This window comes from Apteryx rowi, unplaced genomic scaffold (genome assembly GCF_003343035.1).
Source record: "Apteryx rowi isolate R43461 unplaced genomic scaffold, aptRow1 scaffold_90, whole genome shotgun sequence".
In the NCBI taxonomy this organism is placed as follows: domain Eukaryota; kingdom Metazoa; phylum Chordata; class Aves; order Apterygiformes; family Apterygidae; genus Apteryx; species Apteryx rowi.
In genome coordinates, this window is record NW_020451205.1 from 2,506,905 (window position 1) to 2,529,128 (window position 22,224).

Here is a 22,224-nt window from a genome sequence, read left to right on the forward strand (position 1 = left end):
TGCCAGAGGGGACTCTGGGGTCTGTTGGGATGAGCTGGTGCTGCTGTTGGGTGGAGGGAGGCTTTTAGTCCTCTGTTTTGGGAGGTGAACAGGTATTGGCCTATGTGATGTGCTCTGTTAATTAAATGCAATGGCTTAATTGCTTGGGGAGATGGTTGGAAACATGCAACCATCTCTTCAAAGCTTGTTGTATCAGGCAAGAGGGCAGAGGTGCAACTCAACGTGTCAGAGATACCATCTGCTTTGCTTGCTTTGACTTGGGTGGTTGGGTTTCGGCTGCTGTCTGGCAATATCTTCGTGCCTTGCTAACCAGACTGTCTGCCCCTTCCCCAGGTGTGCTGGCCATCCTCATCCCACGCCTGGACATTGTCATCTCGCTGGTGGGCTCCGTGAGCAGCAGTGCACTGGCTCTGATCTTCCCCCCGCTCCTGGAGATCGCCACCTACTACACCGAAGGCATGCACCCCCTTGTCATCATCAAGGATGTTGTGATCAGCCTTTTCGGCTTTGTCGGCTTTGTGGTCGGGACCTATGAGGCACTGGTGGAGCTGGCTACTCCCTCCGTGGTTGTGAACGCCACCAGCGCCTTGGTGCAATGACRGTCCTTCTGCCCTGCGCGCCTCTCCGGAAGCTGTGCCGGAGCCCAGTAACACACTGGGGCTGGGCATTGCCACTTTCCTAGGGATGTTTTCCCCCCTCTTCATGTAAAACATGGTTATTTTGGTCTGTGTGAATGAGGCTGAGCTGGTGACGAGAGAATAAGCCTCTGACACTGCCCACCCATCACTGCCACACATCTTGATGTGCAGCAGGGTCTCTGCTGGCTTCTGGAGCCAGGGGAGGTGAAGTCTGGCCTGTGGCTGAGGTAGTGCCTTCCTCAGGGACTTTTCTGGCAGGGGAGATAGCAAAACAGGCCCCCTTGGCACCCATGTAAATAGAGTCACTTTGAGGGGCAAGGAATCCCGGGAATCTAGATTTTGCTTTTATTTTATTTTTTTTAATTCCAACCTTCCCATATTCCCACTTTCTTTCAGTAGGGGTAGGGAACAGGGACTGCTTTTCTCTGTGCCATTTTTTTTTCCTTTTCCCCCTGTCAGCACTTTATTTGATGGCAACAGAGAAACTTCAGCTCAGGTGGGAGAGCATGGAATTGCTCCCTATGGGCAGGGAGGRCAGCGCCTGAGGTGCAGAGTGTCCTGGGGACAAGGAGAGCAGGGTACTCCTGTGTGGGTGCTGGTCCCATGTCTGCTGGGTGTGAGAGGCACCCCCAGATCTCCTGTGACCAGAGATCCCAGGACACGGGCATTGCGTTTGGCAGCTACGTGCCTTTGGGCACTTGTCAGCATCAATGCCGACTGCTGCACCTCCACTTCCAGCTGTCTCTAGCATTGTGTGGGCCATACGTGGGGCAGACYGCCGGAGTCTTGGTGCTGGGCACGGCAGCTCTGGGACCGAGCAGCAGGGTTTGTTAAATCCTGGCCCACAACTTTAGTAATAATGCTTCTCTCCCCTTTAGATCTCATATCTGATGAATGTTTTTCTGAAGTGTTTGCATGACGCATAGAGAGAGCAAACTGGGCACAGGACTCTGAAAGAGCGAGTGAGTTGGTTATCTTCAGCTAGGAGCCCTCCCTGTGCTGTTGCACTCCACAGTGGTGTTCCTGGGTGGTCACCACTATGCTGGGTCTCTGCACAGAAATATGCCTTGTTTACAGTGCCCGAGCTAGCCCAGCACCTCCCTGGTTGTACTTGCAGTCTCATTGCTCAATGCTAAATCAYGAAAAGAAGACCAGATCCTTCCCCCTCCTCCTGGTCCCTCTCACTCCCTSGTGGCACCCTCTACCTCCGATGCAGCTTTGTGTCCCCTGTTAGGAGGCATCTCTCTCCGGCATGTCTCTTGTCCCTCTTGCTTTTTGTGCCATTGCTGCTGTGTGTTGTGGGGGGGCAGGTCCTTCCTGAGGGCTGCACTGGTGCTGTGGTCCCACTACGCTGCTTTTTTCCCCTTTGGGAAGAAGAGGCTGAAGGCATGGACAAGCAGAGCTGCTGTAATTAGGGGGAGAGCTGCCTCAGCATCCTGCAAGCTCCTGGACTTTCTCCACCAGCATCCAGTGACGTGGACTCTGTCTTAGCGAGTCCTGGCCAGTTCTGAACACAGCAGTTCCCTGCAACTGCATTTAATTTCTTGAGCAAAAATACCTGTGCTGGGGACTGGGCTGCTGCCAGTGCCAAATGCTGCCCCCGCTATCCTTCAGCAGCTCCCTGGCCACCCTTCGCTCTCAGTGCAGTTCCTATATTTCCATTCTCTTCCTCTTGCTCGCTGCTAGTGTGGACTCCTCCAGAAAAGTCCAGCCTCCTCCATGGAGTTTCTTTGCCCTTTTGCTGGATTTTTTTGAGACAGGCAGATGAGAGCAAATGCATCCTCCATAGGATGTCTTTTCCTAGCAATGCAAATATATTTTGGCTTCAGGAGGGAAAGGATGCTATGGAAGAGCTGTGACCAAGAGAAGTGTCCCCTGCAGCTCATCTCCTTGCCAGATGATAACTTAGCATCTTAACTTAGCTGTCTGAGACCCCCCTTCCCATTTGCTCGCTCTGCTTTGGCTGGTCACTGCTGTGCCAGTCTGTGGGGCTGCTGACTTCTGCAGGCTTTGCCAGCAGCCCTTGCAGGTAGGTGGTTCAACTGCTCCAACAGCTCCTTTTTTTTTTATGGTCCTTCACCTCCTTTCTACTCTCTCGGGGCTCCTCTAGCCACGAAGCTCACCCCATCTCCTCTGAATCTTTTCTGGTGAAGGTTTCAGCCTGCTCCGGTGTTGCTGGGTCACAGCGACAGAAAACCTCTAAGACAAATCCTCAATATGGGGGTCACCTTGGGGGTGACAGSAAGGAGCTGGGTCTGGCAGGAGGCGAGGCCAGGCAGAGAGCAGGGAGGGAGCTCGAGCACACACTACATCCTGAACAAATGCAATATTAAAGGCTATCATTGCACATCATCTCTAAAAGGCTCTGCCTGTTCCTGGCAAGGTATTGGAGCCTGGCTTGATCACTTCACCACGCGGCCAATGAGGCAAGATACAGATTTGCACTCCAGAATCGCTTTGTGTTAGAGCCTCGGAGACCTCCCAGGCTCAATGGTCCGTAGCAGAAAGCTGGCCRCAATTGATGGGCACCTGCTCTAAGGCTCCTTGGTGCACTGGTGATACGTCCCCCACTGTCCTTCCACACGCACGTGCTGCCTGAGCTGTCAGCCTGGGAATTTATCACTTTGGTGAAAGGGTTGGCTTAAGCCAGTCCTGGAGTGAGTGCACTGAATCACTTGCGTTTACCAGGTGGCACATGCTGAACATGAGGAGCTGCGCTGCTTTGTTTCCTGGATTGCTGGCCAGATATGTAGCGTCCTGACTTACTGTGCAATCGCCAGCAAAGACCTTGCTTTTGTGGTGACTGTGGGATATCACGGGAGCATTAAATGGTTTGCAAGGTACTTTGGCTTATCATGCTGAAATGAAGAAGTGATGAGCAGGGGGTGCTTGGAAATGGGGGCTAGCAGCATCGGTGGGACTGAGGAGCTCTGGTGAGCCATGAGGACCTGATGCAGGACCGGGTGAAYGTTAAAACTTGACACTTGTGTATTGTTGGCTGCTCTGTAACCAAGGAAATTGTGTAAATATAGAAATGATTAATGTACATGCTTTGTGCCTATGGATATTGTCAGTGTACAGCATGTGTAGCTGGCCAGTGGAAGAACCCCTCTCTGGTGCTGTACTTGAATTGTGTATCTTCAATCAATAAATAATATCTATTTTTTATGTGAAAAGGCTCTGTGATGTGAGGTGGTAGGTCTGTTACAAGTGGCACGTRTAAAACCACCATCTCCTTCACAGAAAAATTTAATGTAGTGGAGGAGTGTAGAGCCATCAGCCCTTTACGCAGACCCTCTGAACGTGTGGGGGTTTCACTGGCCTCTAAGCTCCTCGGCTCCCATGGACAGCTGGACAGCACATGGGCTATTGGCATGTCTTTAGCAGAGGGATGGAAACTGCGTCTTGAATAAAACCGGACTGTCTGTGCAGCCGGCCCCCACGCGAGGGAGCTCGCTGCGCTTTTCCCACCTCTGTACCAGGTTACGAGACTCCTCCTTCCACTGAGGGTTTCAAATAAAAGTACTTCAGTCTTGCTGCTCTAAAAGTTTCTGAACGTGTTTGTACAAGTAGGTTGTGGTCAGCGGTGACTGCGTGATACCTTTATCTGCTTGCAGCCTGAGGGAGTGGGCTTGGGTTTCGTCTCTGCCCTGCCACGATGGTGTGTGGCTGGGATGGGGCTTTTGGGACAGTGCAAGGGACCTGGGAAGCCTCTGTTCGTGTGGCACATGCATATGGTTGCAATGCAGTGGCTGCATAGTTGTTGCCAATCCACCCAATGGATCAAAAGAAGCGAGAGCTAGCCCATGCTCCGATAGGATGTCCAGRCACTGTGCCAGCATTGCTGCAGTCGGGATTATCCCCACAGCACTGAATAATTCATGTTCTTGTGTGTCTTTAGCAGGGCCATTTGGGAAATGAATGCTAAAAAAGTTAACCCTCTTGAAGTTGTGGTTCCCAAGTGGAAAAGTCCCCCTAAAATACAAAGACTGATGGGGTTTCCGGAGGGGGATCTAAGACCCTTAACCCTAGGGCGGGAGAAGCAGCCAGCTGAGCACAGGCAACTCATAGTTATTGTGGGGTTATTTCTGACTATGGTGAATTACTGCTGCTGGAGCCAGGAGCCCTGATTAGGGCAGGAGAGAAGGGTGCTGAGGTCTTAAGCAACACTGTTCAGCTCTCAGTGGGTGTTTCAGCAGTTTTTAAACATCTTTCCTTCGGGGATTTTAAATAGCTATTGCTCCTCCTGCAAATGAAGCCACAGCACTGAAGGGGGGAGCAGAGCCCCAGTGACCTCCAGCACGTGGAGAAGGGGAGCAGATTTGCTCCGCCATGCATGAGAGCATTCCCTGGGCACCCTCTCTCCCTGCGTGGGGTGCCCAGGGGGCCAGCAGGCTTACAACAGGGCTGCTTATTTGAAAACAAACCTGCAAACAACCTCTGGAGAACACAGCAGCTCAGGGCTTCTGTGGCTTGAATGCTAAAGGGCTGCCGCCACCCGGTGAAATACCTTTGCTGAGGCTACCTGTTCCCACAAGTAACTTATCAAAGAGGCAGGAGGTGGGCACAGAGGCGCTCTCCTCTGCTCCCCACCCTCCCTTCACCAAGAGCCCAGCCAGGTGGCTCCGCACAGGGATGACTGCTGAAAATGCCAGAGAGCTAAGGCAGAAACGGCAGGAGATGGGGGCCAGAGGCTCCAGCCACCAGGGACTCCTTCTCCCTGTGTCAGGAGCACCCTGTCTGCTGGCCATGCAAAACACTGCGCACAAGGGATTCAGCCTGCCTTGGGCACCTGGCTGCTTTTAGAGTTTTTGCTTTAATAAACCCAGTTTTTATTTATTAAAAATAGACACAGGGAACCATAGAGCTCACAAGCTGACCAGCAGCACGAGGAAAGTCAGGCTGTTTGCAGGTGCTGAGGGTGGCCCTGAGGGCTGGCTGCTCTGCAGCAATGTGCCCCCACCCCACTTCAATTTGGGATTAGCCCCAGCTGTGGTGGAGTAATGGGGCTGCTGGGTCAGAGGGGAGGCCTGGCTGTACCAGGTGGTGCTTGTCCTGTGGTCGGGAGTTGGTTTGGGCAGGATGTAGGACAGTGTGCCTTCCTCTTCCCAGCATCTCTACATGGTGAGCGTCCCTCAAGTTGGGCAGGTAGGAATGTGATGAGGATGTTGTCCCTGGGCCCTTTTGGGAGTGGAGCAAGCCCTTGCCCAGGGTGTGGGGCCACCTGTGGATTTTGCAGCCTGGGCTGCTGGGGCAACACAAATGTTGTGTGGTTGGTCCCAGCCCCCCTGTATTTCTCTAAATAGTTGCACCAACCACTGAAGACCCATGAAGTTGAGAGTGGGCTTATTTTTAGCACAGGTGAGATGTTTTGGGGGTTTTGACAGTAGTAAATGGAAGGTGCAGTGTTTTTCATGATGTCTGAGAGAGTTGTGTCCCAGCCAAGAGGTGAATGACCATTCCCAGCTGAGCTCTCAACTTCTTTGCATCAGGCAAATGGAGTCAATATCAATATGAAATATTTCTACTGTTCTCAGGTGTGGTTTTATAATACACTGGGCTGGGAAAAGGTAGTATGGGCAGACAGGCAGGAACGATGTGTGTGATATAGATTTTTAATCAGAAAAGGCTGCAGGGGGCAAAGGAGCACAATGTCCAGAGCACAGCTGTTTGAGGGGAAAACACTTGACTAATCCTATATGGGCATCGCACAGGTTAAGATGGTTTTGTAAATGAGGGTCTGCAGATGTAAGAGCTCACTAGCAAGTTGAGTGCAGATGGGTATGGGCAGCAAAGCTCCTGTGTCTCTGGTCCTTCTAACAGTGGAATAGATACAGGGAAAGCAAACTTTGATACTGGTCCGGCCAGCATCACAACTGTCTTTGGCAGGGACATGAGGCTTTGCAAACTTTACATCAGTGAAACAAAAAGTCATTGAACCAGAGCAATTCCAGCCCTTCTGTTGCCCAGGACACAGTATCTGAAGGGTTAAGTTGTTGCCAGCTTGCAGGGAAGTGTGGTAGTATTTACCGTGATCATACTTAGAAATTTAGTTTGTTCACTAAAGGGAGTTTGGCATCCAGTGAGGAAGAGAGCTGAGAAGTTGGATGCTGCATTCTGTCTGCTAAATCTGAGATAATATCATTCAGCCTGAGACTTTCACAGTTGGTGTGTCTTTTTGAAGAAAAAAGTGGACCTGCTTTTTATTAAAAAGCAGGGAAAATGCTCACATCCTGGCTGAAGCCAGTATGAACTTTCAATATCTCTGGATTTTTTTTTAATTATTATTTTTATTTTTAAAAAGCAAAGGTCAAAAAGCAGTCTCTCTGGTGTGGGTGGCATTGCTTTCACTGAAAGGCCAGAAGTCAAAGGATGAGCAAAGTTTCTACCTGCCTGCCACAATGTACGGCACAGCAAAATTTCACAGCTTGTATAATATCTGGGAGTACCTGGCATGACTGAAGCAGTCRGTGCTGCTTGCAACAGGAGTGTGAATGCAGCAGAGCATGTGATAGGATCCCTGTTAAAAGTACACAGTAGAGGTGAGAGGCAGGAGAATACAGGGTGCAATGTGTAAGGAACTGGTTAAAGGCATGTAAAAAAGAGCTGGGATTTGCTGTCTCTGGGCCAGGGCTGCAAGACAGTTGAATCGGACAAGCTGCCGCTGCTCGGCAGCGCTGGGTTATCCTCTCACGAGCAAAGGGACCACAGGACAGATTTGGCCTTAAACAGAAGGATCGGCAACCCTTGCTTGGGAAAACTTTAGGGAAGAAGTTGAGTCCCAGGAACACCAACACTGCCTAGTGGGAGATGCAGAGTGGGGAAAGCAAAGGCAGGCGATGCTCTGTGCCTGCTTAACCCCTTCCCCGCTCCAATAACTTCCCAGGAGTTACTGGTGAGGTAAACGCGGATCTGCGCTTTGCCATTTGATGCTAGGACAGGACCAAGAGAAGGAGGAGGTAGGAGCGGGAGCCCAGGGGTTATAGCTCATTTTGCGGGTGGGTACTCAGAGAGATGAACTCGAGTTTGCGCTCGGCTCAGAGTGCAGCAGCCCATCCCTGCCCGTCTGTGGCGTCCATAAGGGGGACAAAGCGGGTACCTGGCCTCGCGGGGGGCATCCCTCCAGCCCCAGCGTGTCCCTCCGTGGCTCTCCTGCCTTCTGCAGCTTCTTGTTCCTGAAAACGCAGGCAATGACCAGGCCGCTGCCCAGGACGTGGAGCGCGATGGCGAGCAGGGCAGGCGCCGGGCGGGAGCAGGCGGCGTGTCCCCCTGCCAGCCGGCAGCGCCGCTCCCCGCCTCCGCTGCACTGCCCGCCGGGCCGGGCCGGGCCCGCTGCGCCCGGCGCCCAGATCGTGGGGGGCCGGCAGCGGCTGCTGTGCTCCAGGCTGCATCTCCCGAGGAGGAGGAGGAGGAGGGGCGACCCGTCCCTCCAAGCCCGCCTCACAGAGCTGGCAGCCCTCGGGGCTCACCCGCCGCCTCCTCCCCCCCCCCGGTGCTGTGCGCTCCCCGGCAGCACTTCCCCACGGGGGGCTGGCCCTGAGGGCCCCCCGGGGGGTGCGGGGCTGCCGGACCCCGCGGCTGGGTCCCGCTGTGAGAGGGGCGGCCACGTTTCTTGAGCCGGGCGGCCTGAGGTGCGGGGCCCCCGGGGCCGAGGCGAGCCGGCCCTTGGAGGCCGCTCCCCCCACTGTGGCTTTGCCGTCTCCATGCCGATCGCTAATGACATCACTGACGCTGAAAGCATAGTTGAGCTTCAGTGACGTCATTGGTTGTCGCTGGATAAATTCGGAGGCGGCTGGGGGCGGTGGGCTAGTCGGCAGCGATCCCTTCGAGCGGCGGCTGCCCGCCCGCATGGGGGCACGGCGGCCGCAGAGAGCGGGGGGGGGGGGGTGTTAAAATATTCCCGCAGGCAGAGGCCCTGCGCGCCCGCGGCGCTGGAGAGCCGCGGAAAGGCACCGCTTCGGAGGGCCGGCGGCGCCCAGGTGGGTCCGGGCGGAGGGCGGAGGGCCCGCGGGGCCTGCGGTGGGCGTCGCGGGGCCGCCTCGGAGGCGCTCGGCTGCTCCCGGCCCTGCCCGGGCCCGGCCTAGCCGCCGGCAGGGGCCACGGGCCGGGCGGCGCCCGCGCTGCCCCCGAGCAGCGCGCGGCTTTGTGGCGGCGGTCGTCTCCGTTAGGGCTGCGGCTTTACTTTCAGAAATGAGACGAATCCCTGTTTCTCCCAAGTGTTTTCGGCTGGGCAGGGGAATCCCGGCAGGCATGGATTTGGGTCCCTTCAGCAAAGGCTGGTGGTCCTTAGCGCGCGGCACCGGCAGCTTGTGCYGTCCCTGTGTGGGGCCGGCTGCGGCCAGCCTGCCCTCTTCGCCGCCCTCACGGGCTCTTCAGGGACGCGTTGAGCTCGCGGTGCTTCTCTGGAGGCCTCAAAATGCTGGGGTGCAGGGTGCTGGCGTCCAAAATGAGATGTTATTCCTTTGCCTGTCCTTAGCTGGAGCTAGGCAGTGGGGTGTTGTTTACAAGGGAATCCCAGAGCTATCGAGCATGATAATAATAATAATTAAAAAAAAAAAAAAMAAACTTTATTACTTTCCAAAAATCAACCAACCAAAAAGAAAATCTCTCACAAAGAAATAACGCATTTCCAAGCACAAGGAAACAGGCAAACCCCATGTTCGTTAACCTCGCCGCCATGTCTTGCGGAGGAGACACCGCGTGCTGCCGGCCCTCGCTCCACTACGTGCACCTGTGCCCAGGGCTCACATTCGTGTGCCTGCAGTTTGTCGCACATAACCAGCGGCTGGATCAGCAGTCCTTTTGGCACGCTCTGACCATGCCCCGGGGACCCAAGGAGCCCTGGGCGGGTGGCAGGGCCATGTACCAGTGGCGTTCAGCTTGGGACCAAGAAAGCCACAGAGAGCCACAGGGATGTCCCTGCGCCATGGCCTCAGGGTTTATTGCTTGGCTGCTCTGTAGAAATGACCCCCCTGGGCTTCTTTTGGCCAAGTGAGAGACATGCTGATGGGGTCAGCCCCACTTCTGCCTTCTCTCTCCCTTGCCTTGGGCTCAAGGGGAGCAAACACGGAAGAGGGTTTGCATCAACTGGACTGTTCCACCTGGCAAATCGTTAGCCCAACACAAGGCCTCGGCGCCAGAGCTGGAGACGGGGGAGCCCCTGCTGTCCCAGCCTGGGGACTCCCAGTCTGTGCAGTGCTAGTTCATTTGCACCTTCTCCACCACAACCACTGCCACATCTGCAATGTTTGCTCTCCTCCTCCTCATCTCAACAGCCAGGGTGGATGACTCCGCTGTGGGAGGAGGTGGTACGTTCAGGTCCTGCTCGGCACTGGAGGAAGTTCCCTTAGCAAGGAGGGCGTGTTAGTCTGAGGCGTGTTCTCCGTGTCCTGGCAGTGGCAGGAGGGTTTGCCCTCCGTTAGCAGCGGGAATGCCATGGAGGGCAGCAGGGGTCAAAGATCCAGGCCAAATTCCCACCCAACTGTGCAGGCTGGGGTGGGGATGCTGTGAACCGGAGGGGGCGGTGGGGCAAGCCTCCCCTCGGTGGCATGTGCTATCCCCCTGTGCGCTGTTCTGCGTGGAGATGCGCTTCCCTTCTCGCCTCCAGAACGAGTCCCCGTTAAAACATCACCTCTTCGCAGCTCCCATAGTCGCTCTCCACCATATCGGAGCCCTCATAGTTGGGAGGCAGGAGCGGCTGGGCTCGGATGTTCGGTTGGTGGCCCACCTCGCAGTCTGCGTAGGAGGGCTGGGCCACGCTCAGGCGCATGCTCACCCGCTTGTACCCAGGGTCAGGCTGGTAGGGGACGCCTTCACCCTGCACCAGCTGGGCTGGGTAGTAGCTGATGGCGGTATATTCATTCTGGCACTGGGAGGCTCCCATTTCCACAGGGCCGAGCGGCAAGAAGTCCTCCAGGTTCTGGTTGCTGTAGCGAGGCGGGATGGGGGCCCGCTTGTTGCTCTGGTCAAGGGGGAAGGGAAAGCCCCCATAAAGAGCAACTGGCTCTGTGTCCGCTGGCGGAGGGGGGGGCGGGGGGAGAGGAGGGTGGGAGGAGGATGCAGGTGGGCTTTGAATGATCTCGTAGTGGGAATATTCCTGGACGTCTGATGACAGGTACCGAGGTGGCCAGTAGGTTGTTTCTGCTGGGTAGACTGGAATAAAACAGAGTCACATTAACAACTGTCCCTGCTGCGAGCTGTTGTTTTCCCTCTCTTGTCCTCCCTCTAATTCCTTTCATACAAGTCTGACCCTGCAGGACACGTGGTAGGAAGGGAAGAGAGGAGAGGAGAGGCAGGGAAAGGGGAGAATGAGGAGAGTGCTGGCTCCTGCATGTGCTGATCTCTGCTGCSTTGGCAAATGGGGGGATGTGGCCCTACTCCGGCCTGTGCAAGTCTAGGATGGGAATGGTAGCACTCCTGTGGCAGGAGATMTGCAAAAGCCTGGATGATGAAGGTATGGGAGCAGAGCAGGTGATCCACTAGGTCTCTCCCTTTCCCTATAGTTACCCTTCTGAACTCTCTTCTAACCACTGTCTTTGCTGCTGAGCTTCCAGTGAGATCCTGGATGGGGAGAGAGCACCTGCCCTGGCTATGGGCATTTGTTGCAAATGTCCCCACTAAAAATCACACTGACTTTTAGGATCTCAATTTCTTCCCCTTAGCTCCACTATTATCTTTTATAGGGTGTTTTGACCCTGGCTGTGTGGGAATACAGGCTGTGCATTAGTGGTTTTCTCTTTCCCCTGTAGATTGTGTAGGGGAGTGAGCCAGTTAAGGGTCAAAATTAGGATGTACTGGTGAGCAGGGAGAGAAGAGCTAATGAAGGGACCCTAGCAGGCCTCAGGCAGCATTTGCCCATGTTTCACTTGGCTTTAACCTACACTGTTGGTCTCTTATGTTTGTAAACTCTAGACCCACTTCAGGGGGAAAGGGAACCTGTAAGTGCAGGAAAAAGAGGTGGCTACGAACCCATCTCCTCCCTGGCCCAGGTGCACTTGATGAAGGACTCGTTGTCGGAGTTGGAGGGAGGAGCAGCGGGGGGCAAGTTGGGCGCCACGCTGCACACAATGGTGCCTCGGTGCTTTGGGGCATTGGCCGAGTTGAAGGTGACAAACTCAGGAGTGCTGGTGGGTTTGCGCTGCTCTGGTGTGGCCCGGTCCAGATTGTTGTGCACCATGTCGCTGAGGATGTTGAGCTCAATGGGTGGCACAGCCTGGGTGCCCACACCCACGCTCTTGGAGAACTCACTCTTGGAGAGTAGGTCTGGGTCCTCCCGGGCCACAGGCTTGTGTGCCTTGGCCCGCTGGCAGTAGCGCTTGCGGATGAGTACGAAGGCCACAGCCAGGATGGCCACCCCCAACACACCGGCCACGATCTCTGCGATCTCCTCGGGGCCGACGGCCCACTGTGTGGGCATGATGGCGGGGGTGATGATGGGCTGTGTGCAGTAGTCCCCCTGGTAATCCGCCGGACAGATGCAGTGGATGGAACCCTGGGTGCTCACACAGCGCCCTGCGTTTTGACATGGGTTGTTTTGGCACTCCTCCACCAACTTCTCACACCTGTGGGAGGACACCAGGATGGAGACAAACACTGTCAGCCTGGGGACGGGGGAAGGAGGTGCTGCCCAGCTGAGCAGGGTGCAAAATCCACATCATCCTATTCAGGGCTCTGATTTACACCTGGCCAGGGATGCTCGGTCCTGGCCTGCGCTCCYTCCCTTCCTGATAGACTCTGTGCTACCTGGCTTTCCTGGCAGAGGACCATGATCCTCCAATTTAAAATGATGCCTTTTGGAAGGGGACCACATTTTACAGGATGGTCCCATTTTTCAGTCTTGTCCAACAAATGAAATTCGGGAATGCTTGGCCTTAGAGGGGAATATTTTGATCTTCTCCGTTGTTGTCAGAATTATCTCTTTTCCCAGGTTATTTGTCTTGTATGGTAGTCCAACAGGCTGGCTGCATACAGTTTGTGTCAAAAGATGTTACATGCAAACAATATGTTTGAACCATTTTTAGAGGTTGCAGGAAAATGTCCCTTGTGATCCTTTTTTGGGTCCTGGTTGCCCTCACCGAGGCTTAGCTGTAGAGGGACAGGGAGAGGGAGATGGCTCGTGTGCGTGTGAAGTGAGGAGGATGTATTTGTTGATGCCGCTGTTTAGGACAGGCCGTGGGCTGTATTCAGCTCTGTGCTGCGCCACTTTTCCCAGGATGGCCATGCCACATGGCTTGCCTTTTCTAGGGCAAACACTACATAGAGAGGCGCTCCTGTCCTGTTAAATAAGGGTCTCTAGGGTCACTCTGAGATTTGTTAACCTCTTATGCTGTTTCACATGTACTTCAGCCTCTGCGGAGTCTCAGGGTGATCTACAGATGTATGCAGGCCTCAAACATACAGGTAACATCTAGCCTAGCCCTCAGAAAGGTGCAAACTCCTGAACATAGTGAGGAGGAACACTCATTGTAGGGGGCTCTTTGACATTTTATAGAGTATCTGCAGAACCGAGACTGAATTTCTGATTCTCTGTCCTGTTCCACCCCATGCAACCAAAATGTTTCCCTCTACCATTCCCTAACAGGACAGGGGACATCCCTTATGCTAGGTTATAAAACACTTTGTTATTTTTCCTTCCTTTTTTGTTTTCTTAATACCTGGTGCTGCACAAACAGAAACTCTCTGTGAGGTTTGGCTCCTTTTAAATTTTAGTCAGTGCTTGCTTTTTCTTTAGGATGTGTGAGCTTGTGTGTGTAACAAGTATCCACAGGCTCACACTTGTGCTGGAGGACTGGCAATTTCAGATATTACACTGCCACCTAATGCTCAGCTATATACTTTTATTCCAAGAATTGTACTAATAGTTTCTGCCTTTGTATTGATCCAAAGTACCAGTTTTCATCATGGCCAAATGACTAAGACAGAAGGATGAACTGGACATGTTTCCATTTCAGCCTGTGGTGGGTATTGCTTGTCATGCTGACCTAGAGGCAGGAGCAAAAAGTTTGGTGGGAGTACGTGGCTAAAGCAGGTAACACCTGAGAGCTAGATCAGTTTCAGGACCTGGCAAACACATTCTAGTATTTCATGTATGGAAATGCATCTGAATTATAACACTGATGATGAAAACTCCAAAGTGATATTAACCATAGGCTTCAGGGTTAAAGCCAAATGCTCCAATATTAGTGATAATGGAGATCAGTAGGATACCTGATAGGGAAGGGGGAATATCATCCTGCACCTGTTTTACAGGGTAGCATGCTCTCCTGAGACTAGTTTTCGAACTTGCATTAATCTTGCCTCTGACCTGGGACAGAAATTCTGCAAGAATGAGCCCCACAGATCTGGTCTCTGACAGAAACAGTCCCTGTGGGTGGGTGTCCCAGCGACTGAGTGAGGGGGCAGCTCATGACTGTTTTTGCCAGCCTTTCCCCCTGCACCTTGGTGTGTAGCCCCGAGCCTCCAGGTGTGCGGGACAGGGCATCCTCCCGGCAGGCATTCAAAGCTTCTGTGAGGATGGGGGATCTTTTTTCTCTTGCTCAGATAACTATGGGCACAGAAAGGACAGTGACCGTATGACTACAGAGCTAATAAATCCTTTTGCTGCCTCACTCTGCCTTCTAATATCTCCCTGCTGCAATTCCCATGGTGCATGCAACTTGTGGTTAAACCTGGAGTGTCTGGACAAGGTGAGCTCCAAAAACATGCAGTCCTGGTTTGTTTGCCACCTCCACAAGACACTGACCAGATATGAGATGTGCTGAAGCAGAGGGCATAATTTTAGCCTGCCATGGGAGACCACCTGGCCCAAAGCATTCTTGGATCTTACCTTTCACCCAGGTACCAGTTGGGACAGTGGCAGGAATAGCCTGTAGCAGAGAAGGTGCAGGTTCCACCATGCAGGCAGGGCTTGGAGTCACAGGGACTGTCCCCTAGCTCACAGTGCTCACCAGAAAATAGCCCAGGGCAGATACAGGTATAACCTGGAGAGGATGAGAGAGAGCCATAAGGCGATCATATCATATCTGTATCTGAGTGCACGGAAGAACTAGCAAGAATAGCAAGTAGCAGTACCCAGCACTGATGGCATACACTGAGATAGCACTTAGGGCTCAATCCAGTGTCTACTTATAGGTACTTAGTGCTGCTGGAGGTGCTCTTAAGCACCTGGGATGTCCACAGAGAGCTGGCAAGGACCTGGAGCAGCTGCTGGAGGCTAGATGGCTGCCTGGGAGCATTCAAATGGCACTTTAGATCTATTGTTAGGCAACAGGTCAAGCCTGTCATCTCCTGACACAGACCCTCTCCTGTCAGAGGAGTAGTCAGCGTACAGCCGTATTGCACAAAGAACCTGGGGGACAAATTCAGCTTAAAGGAGGGGGAGCCTAGCAGACTGACTGCAGAGTTTCTGACTCTGCTAAATGTGATCCCATGTAACTTGTTGCTCTCTGTAGTCTTTGATTCTGCAAGTTCTTGCAGTATGAAGCTCCTGTCTCAACACGTCTGGTCTCTCTTGCCTACAGGAGGTATCTAGTCACGGCCAGAGAGAAACCCATCATACCCAGGGATTCAGAGGGGCTGCTGCTGTTTGATTTTTGGCTGCTGTTTAGTGTAGCCCTAAGCATGGGAATGTCCCTGGCTCTGCTGAGCTCTTTCTAGTCGTTCATCTGGTGGTGCTGTGTGGGAAATTCGGTGCTTCCACTTTCAGCATGCTAGAAAAGTCTTTGCTGCTCATCCACAAACTAAACATCCCTGTTTTAGAGCACAGTGTGAACAAATGCAGACCTCTTTCCACGTGTGTTAGTGGTTGTACAACAAGGACGTGCTGACGTTTGCACAACAGGTGTTGGACATGGCCTATAAGGCTGCACGTGAACAAACGTGTTCTTGCACACGAGTGTTCACGTGTTTGTGTCTATGGTCCTGAGCACTCTAGTTGATGGGGTGGCTGGTCTGGCTTTGACCCTTTCTGTCCAGATGCATTCTCATGTGGCCAACATGGCCCACCTGAACTCACTTGCACAGACCTGTCTTTGCCTGTGCATGTAATCCCGTGCCTAAGATCCCTGGGCAGAACTTTGCATAAACTCGCACAGCATGCCCATAGTCTCCAGGAAGGAGCCCACATTGCTCAAGGCAGCCAAGCACCCAGGATAACCTCACAAACAAAACATTCCTCCAGCAACCCCTTCCCGGTCATACTGTCCTGCCTGTTTCTGCCTGGGGCAACGTCCCATGGCATGTCCCACAGGCTCTTTCCTAGACATTTGGGCCATTTGCAGGGGAAGTTGTTCACATTGGAAGGAAACTGTGGGAAGGGCAGTGGATGATCATTAGCGAGGAAGTGATTTCTCCCCTTGTATCCTCTCTGCAAAGCAAGCAGGCGATGCCTTGGCCTAGAGCAGAAATGAGTCCTCATCTCTTGAACTTAGAGCACCTTCCAACCCAGACAGAGGGGGTTTCTGTGCAGAGGGTCTCAAGGGTAAAGCTAAGATGCAAGTGCTAGCCAGGCTAACTGTTCAGTATAGACACAGTGTGTGTCAAACAAGTTCACCTGAATCAGGCAGCTGCTGAGTCGACAGGTCTGGGAATCTTGTTCCCAGAGGCTGCAGGCAGGGCAGGAGGTGGTTGTGTTCCCTCCTCTGGTCCTCGTACGCTCTCCAGGCAGGGTGTGGGCATTGGCAGCTGGCCATGAGAAGCATATAGGTGCAGAAGGAGCTTCTGCCCCACACAGTAGCCTCCAGAGCACCCGCTGCCCCAAGAAAGGGAAGGCAGGAGGGCCAAAGCACAGGCCATTTCTGGCTCATGAGACAGGGCATTATGATGTGTGGCCTTGCAGCGTTCAAAGCTAGGATGTGGACACAGGGCAGATGCTGCTGTGAGCGGTTCCCTCCCTCTGCAGACTAGCCCTGGCCCAGGGATATGGCTTGCAGGGGAGGAACCCTCTACAGAGGGATGGGCAGTGATACAGACTGTCTGGGGGCAGAGCCTGGTTCTGAGTACCAAACTTCAGCTGAGCATCTGGGTCCTGCATTAACCTGGGATTCTTGAATCTGAGCTTACGGTTTTCCCATATCCCTTCCCATAGCCCCGGGGAGTCACTGACTGCAGTGGGAACAGACTAAGATCTTGGCTTGTTTTTGCCCAGATACCATCACTGTGTGATCTGATCTTGCCTGATTCCAACTTTGCTAATGGCTCCTTAAGGAAAGAGGATGCAGAGGGGTGGGTGGAACTTCTATTTGCATTTGAGTTTTTGGCAAAGCTGCGCTCTCCTAGGTCATGCACACTCCTTAGAAACACCCTCTTGCCCTCCGGGCCATGGTCTGCTGAAGGGAGGCAGGACGATGATCTAATACACCCAGCTGCTACTGCACTGAGTCAGTTATCACTTGAGGTCGCTTGGGATGGGAGACCTCAGATTCTCCTATGGCATAGCCCCTTGCATAGGGATGATTGAAGAGGCTGTCTGTTTCTCTCCCCTTATTGCTTTCCTATTGCTCTGCGCGGGATATTTACTTACCACCTCCATGAGTTTCGGAGCACATCCCGTTGTTGAGGCATGGATTGCTGCTGCAGGCACCAGCAGGGGAGCAACACTGCTTTATTTCCACCTCCTCCATGACTTCCTTTGACTGCCCTTTTCCAGGCAGGAGAATCACTTCTTTGCCATTGATTGCAACGACATCCAGGCAGCCTCTGAACCCCCGTGTGACTCTCTGGGACTGGAGTGGCTGCCGGAGGCCCCCAAAAAGCAGATCTCGCCTGCCCTGGGAGATGCTGCAAGTCCCTGGAAGCTGGAGAGAGGTGTTTCCCAGGCCATCGATGAGCAGGCGGACAGATGTGTTTTTCACCTCCAGGAAAACTGAGTGCCACTCACCATCGCTCACAAAACGTGAGGAAGAGAGGTTCCCAGTGTAGTTTCCCCAACAGCCGTACCCAAGATGAGGAACTCCATTAACTATCTGCAAAAAAAAATCCCGGAGGTCACAGTTAACAGCGATGCAGGTGACAGTTGTGCATGGAGGCTCTCAACATTTCTCATGCTGTTTATTCCCCTCTTCCCTGCCGAAGCATTATGAGTCAAGATGAATCACAATTTTTAGACCCCAAGAACTACCATCCTGGCAAATCCAGTCCCTTTCACTCTTGTTAAGCTTTGCACTGGCCAATTGAAGCCCGTTTAAGTGAATGCAACCTCCTTTATTTTGCAAAATGCCTTTGTCTCACTGATTCGGCTTCACCCCAGGGCCCTTTCTTGGTGACCAGTGTGCAGTGAGGGAAGCTCATCTTTCCACATACCAGGGTGTAGAGCTGTGTGATTGTACTTCTGCAGCTGTTACCCCTTCTCCCCCCTTCCTGCTCCTAATCAGAGCTTCGGTATTCAGGCTATCCATAACTGACTGGACACAGATGGACTCTTGTTATGGGCACCATGGCCTTTATTCTTTTCTCACTGTCTCGTTACTGGTGGGGAAGCTGCCTGTGCTGGAGCAGTTCCCCCTTTGGCATGGGTGAGGAGTGCTGAAAGGACCTTGTTGAGGAGGAGCACCTGGCTGCCTTTCTTTGGAGGAGGCAATAAGGAGGTGGGAGGCAGAGAAAGGAATTACTGTTGTAGCCAGTTCCTAATCAGCATGCTGGAAACCCGGGCCAAAGCTGCTAATAGATGTTGCAATCCAATCCTCTCTCCCCAGCACCAGAGGATGGGAGGGAGACAATTGAGTTATTGAGTTTCTAAAAACTAACCACACCAATGTCTTCTGCAGTGTACTGGGCAGTCAGAAATCCCAGTCTGTGGCCCAAGGCTCCTCTTTAAAACTCAAGTGGAGGAAGAGAAAGGAAAGGTTATCGGTGCTGTTTCAGGGTGAATTGAGGGGCAAATCCCTTCTTCACATTTTCTCTCCAGTGCTTTGTTAATGAAATATATCTTTCATAGAAACCAGGAGACTGGAGAAGGAGGAAAGAGGGAACAAAATATTCATGGAAACCTGCAGAGCTTGCTATATAACATTAAGTAATTCATCCCAGGCAAAAGAGATCTCTGTAGGGGATGTTGGAGAGAATGAGGCGTGATGATGCCTGGAAGAGGCTAGAGGAGGAGGAGGAGGAAAGGTTATGGGCTACACTGAACTCTAGAAGAACCTACATCTGATATGATGGGGCTACTCTGGATGGGCCAAAAGCAGACCAAGACAACAGTTCACTCCTAGAGAAGTCYTCAGTACAGATAAAGCTCAGTGGATGGAGAGAGCAACCACCAAAAGAACCCAGGAATAACAAAAGAAAGCTGATTTCAGAAGAGCTAGATACAGCTGGCACGTGTTCTGGAAGAGCCCCAGGGCAATGTGTGTGTAAATCCCTCCGCACAATTGGCAAGTACACCAGAGAGTTTTGTCGTTTTGTTTTATCCGAAGGAACCTGATTTCACTGAAGATGGGTCTGTAGATTGGGTTTATCAATTTCTCAGGCTGGAAGACAGCTGAGAACTCAACTCCCTGAAGCAAGAACTGACAGATTGCCAAGTCTTTCCCAGCTTGTCTAGTTTTCCATGTTCGTGCTGCAGAGTGCTATTTCTGAATGTCAGGAAAGCTTAGCAATTGGAAGGGCAATGATATGTGCACCCTTGGGAGAGCTCATCCTTTTCACCAAACCATCACCTGCTAGATATGAGTCTTTTAAAGATTTTGGCTTATACCTAGAGTGCTGCAGTTCACAAAGCTTAATATCTTTAGGACTTCCCTGAATTTATCAGTCTAGGTGGCCTAGAAAAGGTTTGGTCCCTGAGATACTGTTCATAAAGTGAGTCAGTGAAGAAATGAAAGGCAACTTTATGGTGGAGACTCTATGAACACTTCCCATTGAAAAGTCTGCAGAGAGGTCAGGGTACAGTAGATGGGTACACTGAACTCAATTGTTAATGAGTCTTTTCTCCCTAGACCCTGTGTGCTTGGGCTGGCTAACTAGAGCTTTCTGCCTTTTCATCCTTTCTAAGTATCATCCTGAGTGCTGGACTGCTTCTGCTGAACTACTTGGTGATTTGGAGGCACAGCCAGTCCATGTGCCGGTATATTGCAAAGTCTGTTGTCCTTCATGATGAAGTGGGAGATACATACTCCATGGCAGGAATTTGTTGATGATATGTGTTGCAATGGGTGTGGTAGGTGGAAAGACCTAGATTGTGGCTGATGCTGTGCGAAAGGGTGCAAACAGGGCAGCTAAGCTCTTCGTACTCTTGCAAAAGAGACTCCATCCCAGTCCTTGCCTTGTGCTCAGTGACTCATAGGATAGATGGATGCTATTTTTTCATTCTTTTTCTTGGTCAGTGATGACTGCAGCAGCAGGAGCATGCAATATATACTTTGGGCAGTTCTCTGTGCCTTGGTTGCTGCACAGCTTCCTCTCTGTGTGGGTCTGAGGATGGCATTGCGAAACCATTTGAAGGGACAAGGGAATTCAGGGACAGGATGAGCACTTGAAGATAGATTTTCACTGTGGAGATTACAATGTGATTAGGCTCAAGGAAAAATCTCTGTAAGCTGGTATATCCTAAAGTCTTGGTCTCCAATTAGGCTGATTTTAATTAATAAGGAATATACAAAAAAACTTTTCTTTAGTCATCTCTTGCTTTTTTTCTGTTGCCAAAGTAGAAGAGGGAGACATTCTCGAATGCTGGACAGATTCAGTGTGTGAAGCCAGGGAAAGGGAAAAGATCAGCCTGAAATATTCCTGACTTTGCAGTTGTCCTAAATAGTGAAACCACCTGAAGGAAATATAACCTAACTGGTCTGCAAGTTTGATCTGACATTTTGCCTTCCTGCTCCTTACTTGTTACAGTTGTTTACATGATACATGAAAAGTGGGTGTTGAAAAGTAGCATTTAAGAATCATGTTTTGTCCCTTCTGTCCATTAATATAAAGGGCCTTTAATTTGCTGAAGTCCATTCAGTTAGATGCATGGTCTAACTGGCATATGCTCTGGTGCAGGTAAAGGCTAGTGGTTATCATCCCTGTCCTCAGAGCTCATCTGTGCCCTCCCCATCTCTGTRCCCTGGTACCCAGACTCTTTGGCCCTGTGTAGCTACCTCCTCTGTGCTGGCTGTCCACAATGGTGGGTGGCCATCCCTGATGAGGAACCTGGGGATGTTGGATATTTCAGCCACTGAGGACACAGGAAGAAACAGAACTTTGAGTTTTTTAGTTTGCATGTCCCTGGGTAGATAAACTCCATGTTTAGGCATCACTGAACAATTCGTTGAGGGGTAAGTGGGGTCAGTGGAAACATTATGTCTTGAAACTCCTGATCAGCTTTTTTTGTGGGCTTGTGTACTTTGGAGCATATCTATCTTGGGATGCAATTCCCATGGAACTATGCTGGGTCACTGCTGTGAATCTGCCCCCCATGGTGTGGGGTTACTTAATTGACCAGTTTGGGACTATTTGGGAACTTTACATTCTGATAGCTCAGAATTTTCTCTGCTGCTGCTGTCAAACCTACAGCTCTCTTCCCTCTAGAGTTTAAGGTTCTCCTTATCTTGCCAGTGGATCAAACCATAATGTGGTCTGGCAAATGATTTGTATGCTCAGTGTGAATCTGCCTCCACTCATAAAGTTTGGGTGAAGTTTGCCCTTTGCTACAGTGGAAGCAGACTGGTCTGGGAAAAATTGTATCTGATAAATTCTTCCTCCTGTGAGGTATGATATAATTGCAGGATGAAGAYGCAAACTCTAAGGAAAAAGGAAGATGTAGATCTATAATACGGGTAATTGCCAAACTGTGCTCACTTGGTCTTCCAAAGTCATGTATTTTATGAAGCTGAGTTACTAAAGATAAGTACTATTGCCTCTCCTTCCTGTGATTCCCTTCCCCAAAGCAGTAAGTGGTTTATTAAACCAGAAAGAAATCCTCAGGTATTGCAAAATGTACCTCCAAGGTGGTGTGGTCAGTCCCATTAGCGTAGAATACAATAGCATGCAGCTGGTGGGTTTTCAGGCGGAAGTGCATGTGCCAGGACCCAATCTGTGAGTGGTGGTACCAAATGTAGCTGTGGCCTCCAAACCTCACAGCCGTTCCTGGAAACAGAATGAGTGAAAGGTCCCATCTTTGTTGCACTTTAGGAGACCATAGACTGTATCCAGCCTTGCCTTTTTTCCCAGTGTGACACCATAACTGACCAGGAATAATCCTGTCCACAGCAAGCCCATGTACAGCTACACTGCAACTCCTACTGCTTCCTATTTGGAGCTCCTAGGATTTCTTCTATGTACTGAACTGCAAGGCAATCCTGCAATAGCAGCTTTGCTGTCTGTCCCATGGATCCTTCAAGGTTCCCTCAGCATGGTCCACTACACCCTTGACTTTCCTCATCCTTAACATGACTTTATCTTAGCCTGCACTGTCCCCCTACTATTCCTGCCCAAGGCTAACCCCCATCCTTGCTTCCTCATCTCTTTTCTTGAAGTATTCTAGAAATGAAAACAAATACATATTCTTTGTCTTTCCTGGAATTTTTCAATTAGTCTCTGCTTTGCTGAGTCTAGGACCAACACAGTAGCTCAAAGAATGAAATTCTGATCACTGAGCTCAGCTTCC

At 51.7% G+C, this 22,224-nt stretch overlaps 2 protein-coding genes across 4 annotated transcripts in view; one reads left to right on the forward strand and one right to left on the reverse strand.

Moving 5' to 3' along the window:
* The window catches only part of LOC112978144 (proton-coupled amino acid transporter 1-like), a 29,164-nt gene extending 28,021 nt beyond the window's left edge, over positions 1-1,143 (forward strand). For all 3 annotated transcript variants that reach the window (XM_026091332.1, XM_026091331.1, XM_026091333.1), the window contains one exon: positions 334-1,143. In XM_026091332.1, coding sequence (XP_025947117.1) covers positions 334-599 — 266 coding nt within the window. In that variant the 3' untranslated portion in view covers positions 600-1,143. The remainder of the gene's footprint in view (positions 1-333) is intronic.
* Positions 1,144-10,257: 9,114 nt separating this feature from the next.
* FAT2 (FAT atypical cadherin 2) overlaps positions 10,258-22,224 on the reverse strand; it is a 65,204-nt gene continuing 53,237 nt past the window's right edge. Inside the window, exons 21-25 of the mRNA XM_026091384.1 lie at positions 21,559-21,704; positions 17,158-17,599; positions 14,464-14,617; positions 11,607-12,199; positions 10,258-10,790 (exon numbers count right to left, since the gene is read on the reverse strand). Coding sequence (XP_025947169.1) covers positions 10,258-10,790; positions 11,607-12,199; positions 14,464-14,617; positions 17,158-17,599; positions 21,559-21,704 — 1,868 coding nt within the window. The remainder of the gene's footprint in view (positions 10,791-11,606; positions 12,200-14,463; positions 14,618-17,157; positions 17,600-21,558; positions 21,705-22,224) is intronic.